Raw genomic sequence first — 20,197 nt, forward strand, 5'->3', positions numbered from 1 at the left:
ATTATCTTCTTCTGTTTTAATCCCTTTTAATGCTTAGTCGTGTCTCACAACCCATTTTACAGAGGTTAACACAGACTGCTCTATTTGCAAGTAAAGCCCGTCAGCAGAAAGTTTAAAGATACGTACAAAAATTTATCAAGAAATCAAACTGATAATTTCTCAAGCAATATTTTCTTACATTGCCAAGCTGTACATTTTGATCATCATTGATGGAATTTTTATTTCATTGGTTTATATGTGTTTGGTGAAATTGCATTTATCTACATTTCCCATTACAAATCTAATCCTTCCAAACCTAATTACAAAAGTCACCTTTAATTACATGATCACACACTGCTTATCAGGTACAACATACTGTTTTTCCACCTGTAAGGTTGGATACAGTGCTTGAAAAATCCAGTATACCATTAGTTGCAAACTCCAAAGAGGTGTGCATACATACACACATACACAATAACTTCTCCAATTATTTTGTGTTGTATGCTTAAATTTGTAGTATGTAAGTACTGTTTCCTTTAGATTTTTATTATGCATGGATTATCTGGCACACAGAGAACAGTCACATGAAACAAAATGCCCAAATATTATTCTAAAGCTGAAAAAATAAACAAAGGTCCAGTCCTTCAGTCAGCCCTTACTGCACGATGGGGTCAGAGAGACAGAATCACAACCCAGCAAGACAACAGCCCCCATTTCAAGGGCTACCCTCCTTTGTTAGGGAGATCACCACTGCCTAATCTCAGGGCTTCACTGAAGGAACATCTTTTGTTCCACTTTCCACTGTTTCAAAATCCCACTCTTTGCCTCTGCTGATCTGTGTTTTTGGCCTGAAATGTGACAACCTAATTAAAAATGGTATTGTAATGAATACTCACAAGGGAGTACTGTTTAAGGTTGCAGACACCCTACACTATAATATTTCCTAACTTACAGATGACTAACCACACAGCCTTACTGTTCTAACAAAACTTTATTTAATAGAATATTTTTGTAGCTTTTAGTACGGATTACAGTATTCCCTGAACATTTCAAATAATCACCTTGAAGATTTATATTTGTTTGGTATGATTAGTCTACTGGATTCACATGCATGATAGATTTCTCTTTCTTTCTGTCCAATAGATTTTTGAAAGTGTGCAACCTTTTGAGTTGTTCACCATCTGTCTGTTTAAGATCCTATAAACTCAAATATCATGAGCTACTTCCATCTGGCCCAGTGTTTAGACATGTTTCTGTTTCAAAGGCCACTGGAGGAATATTTCTTATATTACCAGCAATTTCCATTTCAGTTTATTTCTAATACACTGCCTTCTCCCCACATTACTTTAAACAAAATCCCAATGAAGCAACTAAACAATTCTTTAACTGATAATACACAACTACAATACCCAACAGATTCACTCCTTACTGCTAGTTCTTTTGCAGTCCCCTTAGACTGATAATATGACCTCCGTCACAGACTGGCTAAAAGATGCACCTGGGTCACAGTCACTGTACTAGGAGATAGAGTTTATCACAAGTGAATGAGCACCTCCGCACCAGCAGCCTAACCTGGATTCTGATCAAGTATGTCTTCAAAAATCAGAAGTCCCTTGATTTGCACAGCATAAAATTACAAAGTGGTTAAGCAGAAAATTTCAACCTGATATGGCAGCAGACGTAGTGATATCTGGTACAAACAGCCACAGAAAATAAGGCCAAGGAGTAAAATCCCACCAATACCTATGTATTTTGCATCTAACTTGTGCTAGAGTGAGTAATAGATAGGTGTTAGTCAAGAATGGTGTAAAATGCTCCAGAAGCTTGCAGTTTTATTTTGGTACATATTTATACCCGTACCAACCTATTAACTGCTGTATTTCACACGATTCTTTAATCATTGCTTTTAAGACGCATTTAGGCTTTTAGCTAATTTAATAGAAACCTTTTTTTTTAAAAAACCATACAATCCCCTTTTTCTACATTTTCCACTTAATAAAAGAAAAAAAATGAGAGTCAAAACAGATTCTCAGACATCTTTGCTGTTCCAATGCCCTCTGGTCATATTAAACAATACAAGCCACTGAAACACATTTTGTGAAGTCCATGCTGCAACAATATGACCAGTAGATTACAACAAAGCAGCAGGACCATGAAGGTAAGTATCACAGCTGATAATTATTTTGGTTGTTGATCCATCTGTTTACTTTTTCATATAGATACAGATACATTACACATAATAGCTCTCAACAGCATTATCTTGGCTTTGTTACAAAAATACATAGTGGCAATGCACTTCAACAGATATTTTAAATGTTACTGCTAAAATTGAAATTCTGCAATGACTACTTTTTATATTACCCAAGTTTCTATGCTAAAACAAGAGTTTACTTAATGCACTAATTATATAAACATGGCAAAAATTATATTAGTCCAAAGGAAAATACATTAGACTTTGTTTTTACAATCCTAGTTTAAAAATTATTACTACTTACAGGTTCCAGATTCACCAAATTTTGAACAAGCACTGGTTCAGGTACAATATACTTGAATTTATACATCCCTTCAAGCCGATGTGATTCTAATATCTCTATAGTTATTTTAGGCGGTCATTAGTCTTGAAAAAAGCAACATTTTTATTGCGATATTTAAAAAAATAACCTTTGCACAAACAGCAAAGTAAGAACTAGAGCCAAAAAATATCTTCAAATTAAAAAAAAATCCTTAGCTTTTATGCTGTAAACATTGATGGAATAAAGATGAAGACAAAAGAGCCCTATTAGATTATCCAGTCCATCTTCCTGCCAAAGAAAGAGTATTCTGACAAACAGCAGCCCATAAATCCTGTACAGACTATGACTAGCTGCCATTGTTGCCTTATTCAAAGCGTCAACATTATAACATGTAGAAGTACATAGATAAAACTGATAGACATCTTTAACATAATAAATCCTTTAAATATGGATTAGAACTAGTTCCTCATTTTCATTTCCATTCACTGCTATAAATCATCTATCGTTGATCCTTTAGATAAATTTAAACACATATATACAGGTATTTACAGTATCGATCCGGTAACAGACTCAATGTTATGATTAGGAAACGTGCATCTAATGGTCCACAGCTGATATCGGACAATAGGATCCATAAACACATTTACTTCAGTGAATAAATCTTACAACGTTTGTTGCATTTAAGGTAGGAAGCAGAACAACAGTCCTGCCTAACAGAATGCATTCATTTGACTTTGAATTGCATTCACTTCCCTTTTCCTTTTTCTACCAGCTTTTCCACACACCAAAGCAGATGCTCCACGGCACAGTATTATACCACAAAACTGTTAAATATATATAGCATATAGCCATACCACCTTGAACCATTACTGAATCAGCAGTTCTAAATTAAGCAAGTTTGGGCAAGATCAATATTTGAATAGAAAACAGAAAGATGTTACAGTAAGTGGTATTGGCAAGTCAGTACTCTTCCCTCTGAGTCAATACCAAATCAAAATCCTAGATGAGAACACTATTTTGCTACAGGTTTGGTCTTTTGTATGAGATATAAACCTGAAATTCTGATTACTAAAGATACATGGAACTTTTTGCAGGAACAGCTGTGTTAAACCAGGTAACCCAGTCAAATTCCAAGTCCTAAACTATTCTGTGGAGTTGCTAAATGCTGTTAAAAAGATGTCATGTTTCACTTCCACAGGCAGATGAATATCAGTAGTAGATAAAGTGATCCACCTAGATAGTTTGTAAAGCTACATGGGATCCTTGATCCTGAAAGGCTTTAAATAAAAATGTACAGTATTGCATAAAACTTTATAAGAACCTTTTAGGCTAACGATGCATTTGCAATTCAGATATGGAACAGGGTCTTTTGCTGAAATAGCATAGCATAGTCACAATGCAATTATTTACACTGCAGGACAACTTCACTGAGATTTGCAATCATCACCAAATTGAAACTACACAGGAATGGCTTCGATAAGGAGAAATAGGTGATGTAGTCCCGTTAGAATTATCAATGATGATTTATTAGCCTCAGGAGCCTCTAGCACAAGGCCGGCACAAGAAAGGTGAATGGTCAAGACCTCTCTAAGCTCTCAATACTGGAGCTAAGTAGCCAAAATATTTTGATTAAGAAATTAGCACTATTCAAATTGATATGACACATTAAATGGATTAAAACTAGCTAATTAATAGATCTCAGAATGTAGTTGTTAAGGGGGAATCTCAGTAAGCAAGAGTGATTTTAGGGATATTCATTATGGATCAGTTCTCAGTTCAATGCTACTCAGTAATTTTATCAGTGACCGGGAAAAAATTTTTTTATTATATATAAAACCATTGATCAAGTTTGCATATGGCACAAAGGTTGGCAAGGTGGTAAACAATGTTGAGGGCAATTTACTGAGAGAGAGATCTGGACTGCTTAGTAAGCTGAGCATAATCAATCATGTGTTTTTATACATTTAGGAACAAAAAGTGTTGACATATAATTCATATTTTCAGCTTGTGATACCTTACCTTCCAGTCACATGTTGCCAATAAGATTGTAGTACTATAATGGGCCCCCAGAGCAAGTACTAAAGAAAACGATCATTTTCAGACTCTGAAAACAGGACTCCATCAGAACATATAGGTTAAAGTGTAAAATCAATAATACAATTAATGTCTTCAAGACAGTATATATTTCTTTACTGTCTTTAGAGAAGAAAAGTTGATAAATTCTACAGCTGAAAATGCTGATATCGGCTATTGTTTATTACACAATGCTCAGTAGTGCAATACAGGATTTCTTTCACTGGATAGAAAAAAGGTGTGTTTAAGAATTAATTGTACTCTTCAAACTTTTTAAGTTCTGCATGATGTAATTATTACTGGAACATTTTTTAAATCTAATTCTACAAGTGAACAAACATCCTATTATATGAAAATCAAACTGTCCTCATAACTAAAACAACTCTACCATGAACTTTAAGTAATTCTAAAATAATTTGCAAGTCTTATCAGAGGACTAGCAATTCAATGGGAATTAAATTCTGCATTAATTCTGGCAAAAGGCTCCAACTGTCTAACATTACACAATTGCAAAATTGCAAACCGTACAGACAGAATAGCTAAAGATACCTAAATTAATTTTACCTCCCTAAATTTTATCTTCTCCCATGTGGGAACCTAACACTCCATCAGTCGAGTACAGATGGGCTTTCTGCAATTTAGAAAGGTAACGGTAGGAAATCTGAAGCTCCTCTTTAGCAAACTCTTGATCTTTCAGTCTACAAAATCCTTAAAGCCTCTGCTCTAGCCATTCAGTTTAGGATCTACCTGTACGGGAAGCAGTCCTGGCCAAGATGAAGAGAGAAGAGTCAATCTTGGGGGTGGAAAAGAATTGAGGTGTTCATCTGCACCTGGTATAGCTTTTGAATAACTGTGCTGATAGACCCCTGCTTCTGGGATGGGGTAATTCAAATCCACCATTGTCTCCAGAAATTCTAGCATAATGAGGACTGGTTGCCTTTCTTCCTTTGTTTAATCTTGAGAAGGCCCTGAGTTAAGGACAGCCATGAAGAAGAGTTCTGGCAACAGTAGAAAGATATGCTAACTCATCAACCTTATTTTTAGGCCTCTGCTGATGACTGGAAAAGGGTTGTAGCTGCTGATCAACTCTTCAAATGAGGAAGGCTGTTGGACCTCTCTGCTGCTAATAGGACTTCATTTCTTGTGATAAGTTGTGTGTGGGAACCAAGAAGGTTTTGAGGAGACTGAGTGCTATTCAGGAAACGTGAAGGACCCAGGACAACTTGCAACCACCAGACCAGGGGCCGCTATGATCCTACGGCAGGAGACAGGGTGAGAGAAGAGGAATGAGTGCAGTCTGGATCTCCTCTGAGGACTTAGGCCTGAAGCTTTGGGCCAAAACAGGTGGGGGGGGGGCAGGATCTTCAGAGTCAAAAGGCTGCTCACATGTAAAGTCACAGGGAGTTTCAAGCCAGGTGAAAGGTAGTGCTGCCACTGGAGACAGAATGCCTGGCTGATCCCGTAGAAGAGCAATCAGGAGCAGAAGAAGGGATTGAGGACCAGAAGCTTTCTCCCTCCCCAGCATGTCGGACACATGGAGCCAGCCACAGAAGAAGTCTAGAGAGGGTTGAGAGAAAAGTACCATCCTGGGCATTTCCTTTCCTTTTAACTGGCCTGTTGCATTATCTTGTAGCTAAGCTCAGTCTCATTTGAAAGGAGCTAAAGTGGATGTTGGGAATACCTACAAATCCAGGCCCTGCTTTAAACTGTACAAAAAGCTCCTCAGACATCTGTGACCACTGCTGTTGCTCAGTGGGGGAAGGGAGTCTAGGTGCTTGGAGCTCAGCGGCCATGCAGGACCGTTTAATTGGAGCACTTGGTCCCAATTCAACCACCAACAGTGCTAAAGCAGAGAATTCTTAAGTTCCCTTGAAATCCTATAGACTGACCCTCTCGCTAGCAGTACTGCTGCTAAGCTAGAGAAGAAAAGGCAAAAACATCTTTCTTGAAATGAGGATCCATGAAGAAAGCCCTGAAAAAGGGAAAAGAAGACTGTCTTGCACAGGTTACTGAGCTTCATGTGGCTATAACACAAAAGTGTACTAGCAGACAATCAACCTTTAAAGATATGGTCAGGAGAATTTTTCCCCCTCTACCTCTGAGGCATGGAACAAAAGCAAAGGACTACTGGATGGTACCCATTAGGGATGCAAAATGTTAACCGGTTAACCAGTAAGCATTAGGCTTACTGTTAACCGACCTTAACCATTACCCTGGCGGTCCTGCACCAGGACCAGAGCCAGAGCAGCCCCGGCCGCCCCAGCAGGACCCCAGCCCCGCCACACCAGGCCGGCCCATAGGACCCCAGCCCCCCGCCACCCCATGCCAGCCAGAGGGACCCCAGCCCCCTGCCGCCCTGCACCAAGCCAGCCAAAGGGACCTCGGTTAACAGTTAACCAGTTAAACGATATAATTTTAATCCTTTAACTGGTTAACTTTTTTAACTAATATTTACATACCTAGTACCCAGAATGGAAAAGGCCTTTTCAGCATGAACTAGGACAGCATTTTTTTAAACCACAACAGTTTTAATAATTGATTTAAACCTTTTTTTAATCACTGATTTAAATCAGACTGAGGCTTTGTAAAATTAATTTGAAAATCTCTGCTACTGCAACTTTAGATTAAAGTTTATAGTGAATTAAATTACAAATATTGTTTTTAAGTGCAACTACTGGCATTAGATACTCTACAGTTTTTACAAAAATTCTAGAGGCAAAAAATAAAATATTGAAAATTCAGGCCCTAATCCCGCAAACACTGAAGCAGATATATAACTTTAAGCATATACGCATGTTCCTGAAGTTAAGCAAGCACCACAGCATCAGGGGCTAACATGATATTTTTTATTAAAAAAATCTTAGTCCTTGTCTTTACTAAGAAAGAAGGTATGTTCTTAACTCAAGGTAAAATCCTAAGGAAGACAAGGCAGTTTATAGTTTTCAAATTGAAGAGTAGATCAACTTGCTAACTCACATGAAAATTAGAAACTGCCTTGTTGTCCTCAGGATTTTTACCTTGAGTTAGCTAACTCAGTTTGAAAAACGCACCTTTTTTTCTAGTGAAGACACAGGCAATGAGCCTAAGTCCCAGCGAATGCAAACACCAATGGAGGAGTATAGTTTGGCTCAAGTACTTAATCTTTCTCAACTTGTAGAAGTTCAAATGTTGAAAATGGTGTTGGTCACAAATACGGCACAGACTATTTGCTTTTCAATTTTGTGTGTTTTGTTCTCACAGAAAGGACGTTAATGAGAGCCTAGCCTTGCTTTTTTCTAACACAAATAAGCATAATAAGTGTGAAAATTCTTGATTAAAAACAAACCATAAAATCTGAAATTATACTAACAATTGCGAAACTTAAAAAAAAAAAAATATATATATATATATAAAAAAAATAAAAGGTCCACTTCAGCTATTTAAGACTATAAAATGGGGACAAAGTAAAGAAGTAGCAACACGGAAATAAAAACGCGATTTAAATAGAAAAATAAATTCTTAAGTCACGATTTTTATCTACCATGACATGAAGCGCTTTACATGTCAAATAATTTACACCAAGAAAACAAGCCACACAGTCCGGAATGGGGTCAGATTAGACAGAGGGATGGTCAGCATTGTAAGTTGCCTGCATAGGACGGTATTTCCTATATTCAGAGAAACTAGTTGCCACTGTCACCCCTAGACCAAACAAAATCCTCCATTGAAGCCCCAGGAAAGATAGAATCATAGAATATCAGGGTTGGAAGGGACCTCAGGAGGTCATCTAGTCCAACCCCCTGCTCAAAAGCAGGACCAATCCCCAATTAAATCATCCCAGCCAGGGCTTTGTCAAGCCTGACCTTAAAAACTTCTAAGGAAGGAGATTCCACCTCCTCCCTAGGCAACGCATTCCAGTGTTTCACCACCCTCCTAGTGAAAAAGTTTTTCCTAATATCCAATCTAAACCTCCCCCACTGCAACTTGAGACCATTACTCCTTGTCCTGTCCTCTTCTACCACTGAGAATAGTCTAGAACCACCTCTCAGGTAGTTGAAAGCAGCTATCAAATCCCCCCTCGTTCTTCTCTTCTGCAGACTAAACAATCCCAGTTCCCTTAGCCTCTCCTCATAAGTCATGTGCTCCAGACCCCTAATCATTTTTGTTGCCCTTCGCTGGACTCTTTCCAATTTATCCACATCCTTCTTGTAGTGTGGGGCCCAAAACTGGACACAGTACTCCAGATGAGGCCTCACCAATGTCGAATAGAGGGGAACGATCACGTCCCTCGATCTGCTGGCAATGCCCCTACTTATACATCCCAAAATGCCATTGGCCTTCTTGCCAACAAGGGCACACTGCTGACTCATATCCAGCTTCTCGTCCACTGTCACCCCTAGGTCACACAATGTAGTTCAACCACCAAGAAAGCATTTTATGAAAGCTAATTTAATAGATATTTTAAAACATTCCTTAAAACTCTCTCAAACATATCAGATTTAACTCCATCTAAGAGACACTCGGATAAGTTTGTATACTATAATAAAGGGGAGGACATACATAACTGACACCTTGGCACTGGAGAATCAGAAGCTATTGACATTAATATTTATGAAAAATATATCACTGTATTACAATGGAAATTCCCCTCTCTCAGCTCTCAGGGAACAGCTACACCAGACACAAATCAAAATATCAGAAGAAATCAGATTGCTTCCTTTAAAATTCCAGTCACATCTTTTATGAAACTAAGTTTGTAAGTACATTTGTCTTTTTTGTTTCTCTTTTTTAATTTAAGAGTGAATTATACTGTAACTGTAACTCCTGAGACGGGCTGAGCACTCCCCTTCAATGTGATTCTCAACAGCTCAGCTCCTTTCATGACTTGTCCCAAGCAGAGGAAATTCTGAAATGTAATCATGATCACCTGGTCCATAACACATTTACATCAACGGAAAGATCCTCATTGGCTTCAGGAGCCTTATTTACTTGTTGAAATGTAGTGCACAATTTTGCATAAAGCTATCAGGAATTAAACTATTAGTACTTTTTCCTACTGCAGTCTCACAAAATAATTACATATATGAAAGGACTTAAAAAAACCAAGCCTTCTTTATTATTATTATTTAAACAGTAAACAGGTTTAGACTAATATCACAAGCCAAGTTTACAATAATTATTTTTAAAATTTCTCTAGGAGCACCTCTTAAGATACACATCTCATTTTCTTGAGAGTCCCAAGAGAACAGCAGTAATGCAGTGTTGCTTTAGCACAGCACAAACAATAAAAAGCAGGCGACTCAAGATAATCTAACAAAAAGCACAGTGAGCAGTTGTAATTTCAATAAGTTATTTAAACCAGGAAACTCCAAATTAAGCCTGGCACAATGTCCTTGACTCACCTCAGACATTACTAGCACACACAGACACAGTAGCATGAGAAAGAAAATGTCAGCCTTAAGATACCTAGGCTTCTATCCATATTGCATTTTTAACACTGAATACTTTAATACTGAATATTGTGTATTTTAATATCTTTCATGGCTTGTGGCCAGGTTCCCCACCAGCAGAAGTTTAACTATCCTATATGACCTGTCAGAGAACTAACCTGCATTTCTGGGAGGAGGGATTCACTGTAATACATTATGAACCTTTTCTTCTTGGCGTAATTCTCAGAACCCATGAATGTAAAATCAACAGCTCTACAACTCAAAACTATGAGGAGAGTCCCCATATGCTGCCAGTCAAAGCCCTCCATATACTATCCTAGGTGTCAGTCAAAGCCCCAAACCTTATACTAACAATCTTTCTCCTTCTGTCTCTAATGGGAAGGTTTGACTCAGTGAAGTGAGCTGGCCTGCAGAGGTTCCCATGCTTTTGGGGAGTCCTGCTTTGTCACCACCCACTCCCATGCCATATCCTTACACCTATTTTGTAGAACTAATGCAAACACCCAACCATTCTCCCAGTTGCCAAAAGCTTCTATATTGTGATCAAAGTAGGCAATTAAAACCTTTTGATCACTCACACAATCAACTGCCTCATAGTTAGCTCCCTCCCTCTGTTACTAAAATGTTCCCACATACTCCTCACCACACACATCCCTGACCCAGTTAGCTGCTACAATTTACCACCCCTGAAATCTGCCCGAGGCCCATACTGTCTTATTTCCTGCGGAACCTTGTAAAACCTAAGACCAGCCCCATCAGCAAGTTTAACAAGATGTCACCAATGACCGGCAACTTGAAGAGATGCTCATATCAGAGGTTTGCAGGAAGTCACACTTGTAGCTTTTGTTGGATAAAATGAGACCTAGTCATGTATGTGCACAAGACATAAGCCAATATGCTGCTCAGAGCTAACAGCTAGTATCCCTTACCTCAAGTAAAAGCAATGCCCTGTATTTTTAGGGCCAAAGAGAGAGAGTTCTTTTACCCAGGTCACATAAACATGGTATAGCAGAAAAGGCTAGTGCTTGTACACATCTGGCCACAAACTTAGATCAAAAATACCATGCCAAGAAAATGATTTGGCATAATTTATTAGTCCAACTATTACAGACCTAATGGATACCACCTGGTGAAACCCTACCTAGCTATATGCTCACACCAGTATTTGGCATATGGCTTGCCACAATTAGAGAACCTTCCTTCATCATCCTCTTGCTCCTTGAATTAAGAAAATGGCCAATTTATCCAAAGCCAAGAGCAGAGCAATAAGGGTGAGATTTTATGGAACCACAGCAGACAGCAGCAGCAGAACTATCCATGCCTTTAAACTGTTAGCCATTCAGAGCAGCATGCCAAAGAACAACCAGAGACATGAAAGGTAGTGCAATTCGAAGGTATAAGCACAGGATTGGGAGGTAGGAGGCCCTGTGCCTTGATCAAGATACTTAGTCTTTCCACCTGTTTTCCCCCATTTGTAAAATGGAGATAATGATCCACCTATCTCAATATTGTCAGGATTAAATATCTGCAGGGCCATCCTAGGTGTTTTGTAGCCCAAAGCAGAAAATGTTTTCAGTTCCCCCACACACACCCACAAAAGCGCACACACAAAAAACTAAACATGAGGATTTGGCACTCCCAAATGAAGGCACCCAGGACAGCTGCCCTGCTCATCAGCCCCTAACACCAGCCCTGAATATCTGTACGGTGCTTTGAACACACAACCATTATACAAATGCTCAGTATTACATTTAACCATGGCTAAGGCAAAATAAATCACCAGCATGACTGGCACTGTCTCTGCACCTTACCCCAGTTTAAAGTCCAGCCGGAAAGGGTCCAGAATATTAGCAGAGGTCCAGTGTACCTGGAGAGTCTCTTCACTAGCTTTTCTATGAAGTATAAGTTGGGACCATAATGATATGTCTACACAGCACACTACCTCCGAGCTCTGACTCAGATTTAAGACCAACACCACCCCCCATTCGTCCACACAGAAATTGGCCTGACTCAGGTCAGGAACCCCTCTGGACTCAGACCCATGGACCACGCTAGGGGATGCATCAGAATCCAAGTCCCACTGTGATGTGGATCAAAGCCCAGGTATTCTGCACTGTGGGTGCAACTCCAGTCTGAGTCACACACAGATCTAGTGGAGAGTCCACCAATACTATCCCATGATCCCCTGAGGCCTTGTTTCCCACTCCTTCCATCTAGATACTTTCCAGGAACCAGAAGGAACCTCTTTGTTCAAATGCAGCTGCTTGACGTTTAACCCTTCATTTCTACGTGGACAGCTCAACTGGAAACACAGGCCAGCACTAACAAGTTATCCAGCATCAAGCACATGGCTAGATGGCCAGAGGAATGCAACCAGATTCAGTTTAAACTCTGGTGCGATGTTTGACTTTAGCGAGAACAAAAGAAATGATCATATCTACAAAGCTATATCTGAGCGGCTGACAGCAGAGCGAAGCAGAGAGCAAATAAAGAGGCTGAAAACATACTACTGCAAATTGAAAGACTCTAACAGCACCTCTGAGCCCACAGTAGTGCACGGCAATCTGATGACCAGAGATGGCACATGTAAAATGTACCAAAAAGCCCAAGGAAAATAGAGGGACAAAGGACATCTAGAAATAGTTTGCCGTGTCATCTGTTCATATGCATCTTTTACTGATTGGCACTGAGTTTGGTTATTGTGTTGTATGTTTTGATGTCAGCTGGCCTGCTTTGCTGGTTTTTTACATTGCCATGTAAATACATGTGTAAAATAAAGTGTTGAATTTGCATACAAGACTACAATAAGCATTATACATTAAACATTATATCTAATGTTAAAAATGGCACAAACTTTAACAAATGTTATCAGCCCATTCTCAAGAAATTTCATAATAGAAGTTTTAAAACTGTTATCACAGTAATCCATAAACTGTAATTTTAAGTACATGGCCAATATTTACAAAATGCATAACATACCTTTACATTTCATGAAAGGGTTTACAAAATTCATAATACCAATATGTTTTTAAAAACCCCAAAGCTGCCTCACACCCATACACAGCACAACTTCAAATACCATTTAATTCCCCCTCAGGCATGGGACTGCACAAACCCATTATGAGGGTGCATAAAGCATCCCTGATTTCTGTTAAGTGTCTGGATCCAGCACCATTCATGACAAGTGCATTGTTTGGCTGTGTTTACCCATTCAGAAATCCAGAAATATCTTGAATCCACTCCTGGCAAAAAGATTCACTCTTCTCCTTACAGACATTGTGCAGGACACAGTAACGCAGACTATATTGACAACATGGTTTCCAAATGGCTTTGAAGGCAGCATCAACAGGATTTCACTCTGCCAAATGCACATTCTACCATCATCCTACAGCCACTGAGTGAGTAGATGAACCTTCTTTCGCCAGGTCCTCTGAAATCAGGGTACTCATAAGGATGACAGCAGGGAATAAGAAGCGTCCCCTATAACAACAGTGGGGACAGTGAGTCCATTTATAACAATGCCATTCGGTAGGGATAATATTCCTGCTTACCCATAATACCAAAGTCCTGATCTCTGGAACACCCTGACATCATGTTCCTTACCAGTGTATCCCACATTTAGTGTCCATGAATCTGGCCCTGTGGTCAACCAGGCCCTGCATGTTGGAGCCCTTTACAGTTTAGGTACTCCTGTGCTCCTTGCAGCGAGCAAACTATAGGCGCAGGAGTTCCACCAATGGCCCAGGCCCAGTTTGCAACGCCTGTTCTCTCAAAGCCAGCAATTATTTCAAGAACATTGTAATGCCCACTACCTTTGGGTGCATAGAATCCTGATCACAAACCTCTGCCACAACAAGCCCCACAGTTGATTTGCCAATTCCAAACTGGTTAGCCCTGTACCTGCAGCAGATGGGGGTGGTCAGCTTCCACATGGCTATAGTGATACATTTCTGGACTGGCATGGCCTCTCTCATATAGGTATCGTGGCACTGGAGGGTAGGGGCAAACTGATCACAAACCTCCAAGAACATCTGCTTCTTCATGCAAAAGTTCTGGTCATCCCAGGTCCACATAGTGATGTGAACCCATCAGTCTGGAGCCCTGCTCTAGAAACACCGATCTACATAGTGGGAGTCTGCAGCTAAGGCAATGGGCATGGGCAGCATCAGCTTGGTCATAGCTGGCATGTCAGTAGGTCCTGCTGAGAGGTGCCTTCAGCAAGTCAAAAACTACCAACAAAATGTCCACCAGCATCTTGCAGATGCTCCACGTGGTTCCGGAAATAGGATTAACAGTATGAGATGCAATTCTTCCACCAGGTTGGGATCCATGTTAGTAGCTCCAGCTGCTGCGAGCATATGGTCACAAAAAGTCTCAGCTGGATGTGATGGATGGTTAAAACCACCCACAACACTTCTGGTCAACTCCAGCAGGACATTCAGACAAGTTCTCCCACAACTCAATGAATCAACACTACAGCAGATGAGGGCACTAGGAAGCCTGGGATATGACAGTATATGCCCAAAGAAGATGAAGTACTGACTCAGGTCTGTGTAGTCCAGAAGGGATACACCAGCATAGTTCTGAGGCTCAGGTTTTAACACATAGTGGATGCTGAAGCACAGGCTTGGAAACACTGAGTCTGTGTGACTCACGCCTGCAGATTCAGATTTACTATATTTTGTAGACTTATCTTGAGTCTTCTAAGACAGCTCACCACACTTAGCTCCTCTTCTTGACACGCATGAGGGCGAGCTCAGACCAGGACAAAAGAGCACAAAAATTACAGTGCCTACTTAAGGCAAGTCTGTGGTGGACTGTGTAGGTGTGTCTCATGATCACTTGTGACAATACCACAGCGGATAAGAAATACATGGAATCTCTGGACCCCTGTAAACCACTTCCACTACTGTGTGCAGAATGCTGTATATCCACCTGGCTGGCCTGCCTATCTGCCTCTTGCTGGCCCCGCAGGGTTTGCTGTATTTCAGTAGTGTTATATGTATAATCTTTGTGAAATGTTTTGAGATGAGTGCCAAAATATAAAATTAAGTTATTACATGTGGAGTGAGAGTGAGGGAAGATAACCTCATTAAACTGTAGGATTACTGATCATAACAGGGGCTTAAATTATGCTCTGTGTTAATCCAATAATGATGTTCAGTCTGCTAAGAGACAACACATTCCCCCACACCCATTCCTGGGCTGACCTCCCCCAGTATGAAGTGCTGTATTCCTGCAGAAAATGAAGCTGAGTCACACTTATAACTGCATTCTGTGATAATATTTATAAACTGCATTACAACGCCTTTCATTTAGAGGGAGCAATTTTAGTTTGTACATGCATGGGATATTCAGGATGGTTTATAAATCCCACATCAAAAGATTAAGTTAGTAGTGAGGAAACACCATTTCTGGGACATTATATCATACTATAGTATCATACGGACACCACTACCCATGAGTACAGATACAGAGAATAAATTATTGAGATACATATCAACATACCAGTAAATTTTTTGAACTTGATATATTAAAAACACTAGTCACGTACAGAAGCATACAGCTCAAAGGAAAGAAAATACTTTCCTGAGCTCCTATGACTGCAACAGAAGTAACAAACAACAACAAAATGTAAGGAGCATTATAATCCTACCACTATTGATGGCTACTCCTGCTTAAGTGTAGCACATATGAGATAAGGGTGAGAGGGTTAAACATTAATTTAATATACATCACTAAGAGTCAACTGCAGTTGGATTAACAATCCCACTGATGAAGCGATAGATGTTCCTGTTTTACTCTCAAATCGTCAGATCATATTGTTCCACAGTCAATGTTATTAACAGCATTTTCCAAAACAGAGCATGGCAAGTAGTTAGGCTGTTAAAAGGAATTTTTGCTTCTTTGATGGAAAGAGGCAACTGAATTAGAAAACTCAGAACAACTACACTTCATCCATCATTTTCCACAATAATTCCATCAAGATCCCCCAGATGTCAGAGGCTGCACCATACGGGTAGAAATAAAGAACACTCAACTAAGTTTAGAAAGGAAAAAGAGAGCGAGAGGGAGAGAAAGAGAGTTAGAAGAGATGGAAAAGAGGCAAAGAAGCAAAGGGAAGCTGTGAGAAGAAAGATGTTTCAAGACTCTTTTTACATCTTAGATTTTTAATGTACTTAATGCCAGTCAGTCGAGCCACTTTCATCAAAGAAATCTCAGTGGGAACACTTTATTACGAACCTTTTAACTACCTTTTCTTTGCACATAATTTTGGTAAAAAAAATAGGATGTTCATTTACATCACATTGATTTTTCAATAAACACATACATATTTAAATGGGAAGCTATCTCCTCTCTTTATGAAAATGTTCATTTAAATAGCATACTCCCATGAATCAAGAATATTTCTTACTGATACAGAATTGATATGCACAAACACTTTTTAAACCATTTCAGAAGTTTTAGGTTTCCCAAAAACATTAAATCTGGCAAGACACAGAAGTCTCCTAGTTTAATATACAAAGACATGAAAAACACATGTAACCAAATTGAATATATTAATCATCCTTAGAAGGAAATTCAGTGATGCAGAAAAAAGGATATTCATCCTAAATCTGTTTTGAGAGCCAGATTTTAACAGTACAGTGCAAGCAAATGTAAATGTCTATGTTCACTTAGCATCAAATCTAATTTTCCTTCACAGCAACAATACATCTCTTTTCAACTCCTACACCCTTGAAATTCATTAGAGAATTTCCATAATGTAGCTAGTGATCACCACTCGCAGCTAATATGGGGGGGAGCCCCAGGAAGCTGTTATACCAAATAAAAGAATGAGGTTTTTGTTAAGATCTTATATTTAGAATTTAGAAACTTATATTTAGAATTAAGAAATATATAGATACTGCACCATTCTGCTATAGACTCTGAACCTATTTTTAAAGAGAGAAAACACTGATTCAACACTAGTACGGCAGCCAGTTCCAAAATACTTCTGTCTCTTATAAACATCAAAAGCAGTATTTCAATTTTAATTCAGTGAAGTCTAGATCTCTAAAATGTGATAGTTTCCCCACAATGGATACCCAGATTTAGTGAAAGAACTTAATTTACTCCTCTAATCTTTACCCTCTATTCCACCGCATCCCCAAAGTAAGAGACATCACTTTGGCTCCTGGAAAGCAAGCTCTCCAGATTCCTCTCCCAATTTTTAGCCTCTTAGCAGTGGTCCTAGATCTTAGTATTCCAAAAGCCAAGATATGAAGCTTGCAGTTCAAACTTTAATCCACTTCCCAAGTAGCCCAGTAGATCACTAAACACCTCCATATTTACTAGATTTTACATATACTCAACCATTACGACTTTTCCAGTTAAACAGACAAGCATCTGTCTTTTAAACCTTCAGTTAACTGGATTTCACTATATATTAGCGACAACTGAATTAACTGTCTGTTCTTTACCATTAAACTTCCCAGCTGCACCTTGGTGATACTGGAGAAGAGACAGAAAAACAGAACTACACATTGCTGTACTTGTGAAAGACCTTACATAAAATCCATACGTGAATATAAACAAGTAGCTTTATAGCATCCCCTTTAATTCATCCCATCATGCCTAAAAAAGTTACAGAATATACAGAGGTGAATCTATATAAAATGTGATCTGAAATACTGTATTTAGATACATTTGGGATGAGTTAATGATCCACTAGTAGCCTTAATTTTTGAATTTCCTTTTTTATTTCCTTACAATTGAAGTTGTGTCTTACACATAAAACATTGCTCCATTTACTATCTAGTTAGTAAAGGTCTACTACTAAACCAGGGTCTAACACAAAGACGTGAAATTTTAAAAGCTATGCACTACCAAAAACAAACCCCTAAAGTTCACTATACTCCTCCCACTCTCAGAACTTCCTTCTCCATTACGTACAGTGGTTCTTCAAGTAAAAAAAAAAAAAGGTTTAGGCACTGAACCAGATGGAATAAAATTCATTTTCATATTTGCAAGCAATATTGCTAAGAGAATCCACAAATTGAAAAAAATGGCTCTCACATTAACATTTCCAAATGGAATACCATATTTTATATTTCCCTCCTCATGAGAAACACTCTTACGTATGCAGGTAAGATATAGTCTGCTCCCTTCTACTCATAGCAAATGTTTTTGATGAAATGGTCCACCTTGAAATTCAGGAAGTTTCTGGTCATCTAAACATTCTGCCAAGACACTGACTTTATTATGGAGACTTTTTAATTAAAAGCCAGCTGTAGTTCCTCTCTCTCTCATTTAAGAGAGACAGAAGAAGTGAAGATAGAAATTGAGAAATATCTAAAAGTGTTTTCTGCAGAATACGGTGCCCTTTTCTCCCTCTAACCCCGAACCTTGCTTCTCTTTATGTGGAACAGCAAAGTTAGCCAGCGCTCAGTGTTGTCAAATCGTTCGTTTGTGCAGGGTAGGCACTACAATTCACTTACTGAATATTCATGAATGCTCTCCCAAGGGAGAGGAACTGAGTCAAGTAAACACCCTCTAAAATGTCTGGAATCAGTTCTGGAATTTTACATTTTATTCAGCTATGAGCAGTAGAGAGCTATTTTAATAAATCTGAAATAAACTGTGTAACAATTGTGTCCCATCTAAAATGGAGCCAAAAAAAAAGTGACAGGGCAATAACCCCTAACAGCCTTGTTTGCCGTGACCACTGAAATATACCCTCTCCCAGGTTTCCCAACCAGGCATTTAAGAAATTCAAAGCAGCAAATCCAAAGGGGGTAACAAACCCATAATACACCGATAACAACACCTGCACTCACAGTGCGGGAGTCAAAACCCACTGCAACTAGGCTGCCTAAATAAAGGAAAAATTGACTCAGTGAACGAGAATCGGCTACAGAGAGGCTCATCCTAGGTCAAAGACGACAAAATCAAAACCAGGCTTGTCCCGTGGAGGGACAGAACTTTACAGATTTTTTTTAAGGAGGGTGGTAATAATGCCCAGCCAGCAACTTGCCAGCACGGCAGTGCAAGCCAATCCCGAGGAGAAAATGCGGTTCAGAGAGGCGGCAGCGGCGGCGGCGGCTCCCCATTCCCACCCCCGCTACGCAAGGCCTTTGCCGAGGGAATAGGCGCGCCCGCCCGCCACCTCCTGCCGGTTTAGTGCCAAGGGCTGAAGCAGCCACGAGCTCCGGCGCAGGGCAATCCCACCGGCAGAGCTCGCCCCGGCGCCAATGCGGACAATAAGCCCCCAGCAAGGAAATAAAGGGAGAAAAGGCTGCAGCCCCCGGGGAGAGGCCGGGAGCAGGAAATGCTCCAGCAGAGGAGTTGTGCGGGGTGGAGGCGGCGCCGACTCCGGGCTTTCCCAGGAAAGGAACAAACTTGTGCAAAGTTTGAGCCTCGCAAATAAAGCGCAACAAGCGGGATCCCGGGGGAGCGGAGGAGAGGGCCTCACCCACGCCGTATTTCTCCTCCCTCTTGGTGGGCACCCAGCGAGTCATGGCGCTGGGGGAGGCTCTCAGCCAGTCAGGCGCTGGGGAGCCGCGACGGCAGCCGCCGAACCGGGATGGGATGCGGGGACTCTGCTCCTAAGCCGCCATTTTCCAGCCGCGGGACGGGAAAAGTTTGCTCCTGCGGATGGAGAAGTCATGTGGTGCGGGCGGAGTCAGCACTGGGAGTCCCAGCCCCCTGCAAGCCCGGCTGGAGCAGCCACTGCCTGCTAGGCGGCCGCCGAGATTGCCCCGGCAAGGGTGAGAGCGGGATGTGCGGTTCCCCAAGGGCCTGGCAGCACGATCGCCCAGGCTACCACAGACCAGCCTGTCCCTGCCCCAAGAAACCAGCCTCCCACTGCTGCCCCTGCCCCAAGAAACCAGCCTCCCACGCTGCCCCTGCCCCAAGAAACCAGCCTGCCCCAAGAAACCAGCCTCCCACGCTGCCCCTGCCCCAAGAAACCAGCCTGCCCCAAGAAACCAGCCTCCCACTGCTGCCCCTGCCCCAAGAAACCAACCTCCAACTGCTGCCCCTGCCCAAACCAGCCTGCCCCAAGAAGCCAGCCTCCCACTGCTGCCCCTACCCCAAGAAACCAGCCTCCCACTGCTGCCCCAGCCCCAACCAGCCTGCCCCAAAAACCAGCTTCCCACTGCTGCCCCTGCCCCAAGAAACCAGCTTCCCACTGCTGCCCCTGCCCCAAGAAACCAGCCTCCC

General features: G+C 40.7%; 1 protein-coding gene across 1 annotated transcript in view; it reads right to left on the minus strand.

Moving 5' to 3' along the window:
- Window positions 1-19,553, minus strand: part of DOCK1 (dedicator of cytokinesis 1) — a 549,703-nt gene extending 530,150 nt beyond the window's left edge. Inside the window, exon 1 of the mRNA XM_077822901.1 lies at window positions 19,449-19,553. Coding sequence (XP_077679027.1) covers window positions 19,449-19,494 — 46 coding nt within the window. The 5' untranslated portion in view covers window positions 19,495-19,553. The remainder of the gene's footprint in view (window positions 1-19,448) is intronic.
- Window positions 19,554-20,197: the final 644 nt, after the last annotated feature.

Source organism: Eretmochelys imbricata, chromosome 7, assembly GCF_965152235.1.
Source record: "Eretmochelys imbricata isolate rEreImb1 chromosome 7, rEreImb1.hap1, whole genome shotgun sequence".
NCBI classification, from domain to species: Eukaryota; Metazoa; Chordata; order Testudines; family Cheloniidae; genus Eretmochelys; species Eretmochelys imbricata.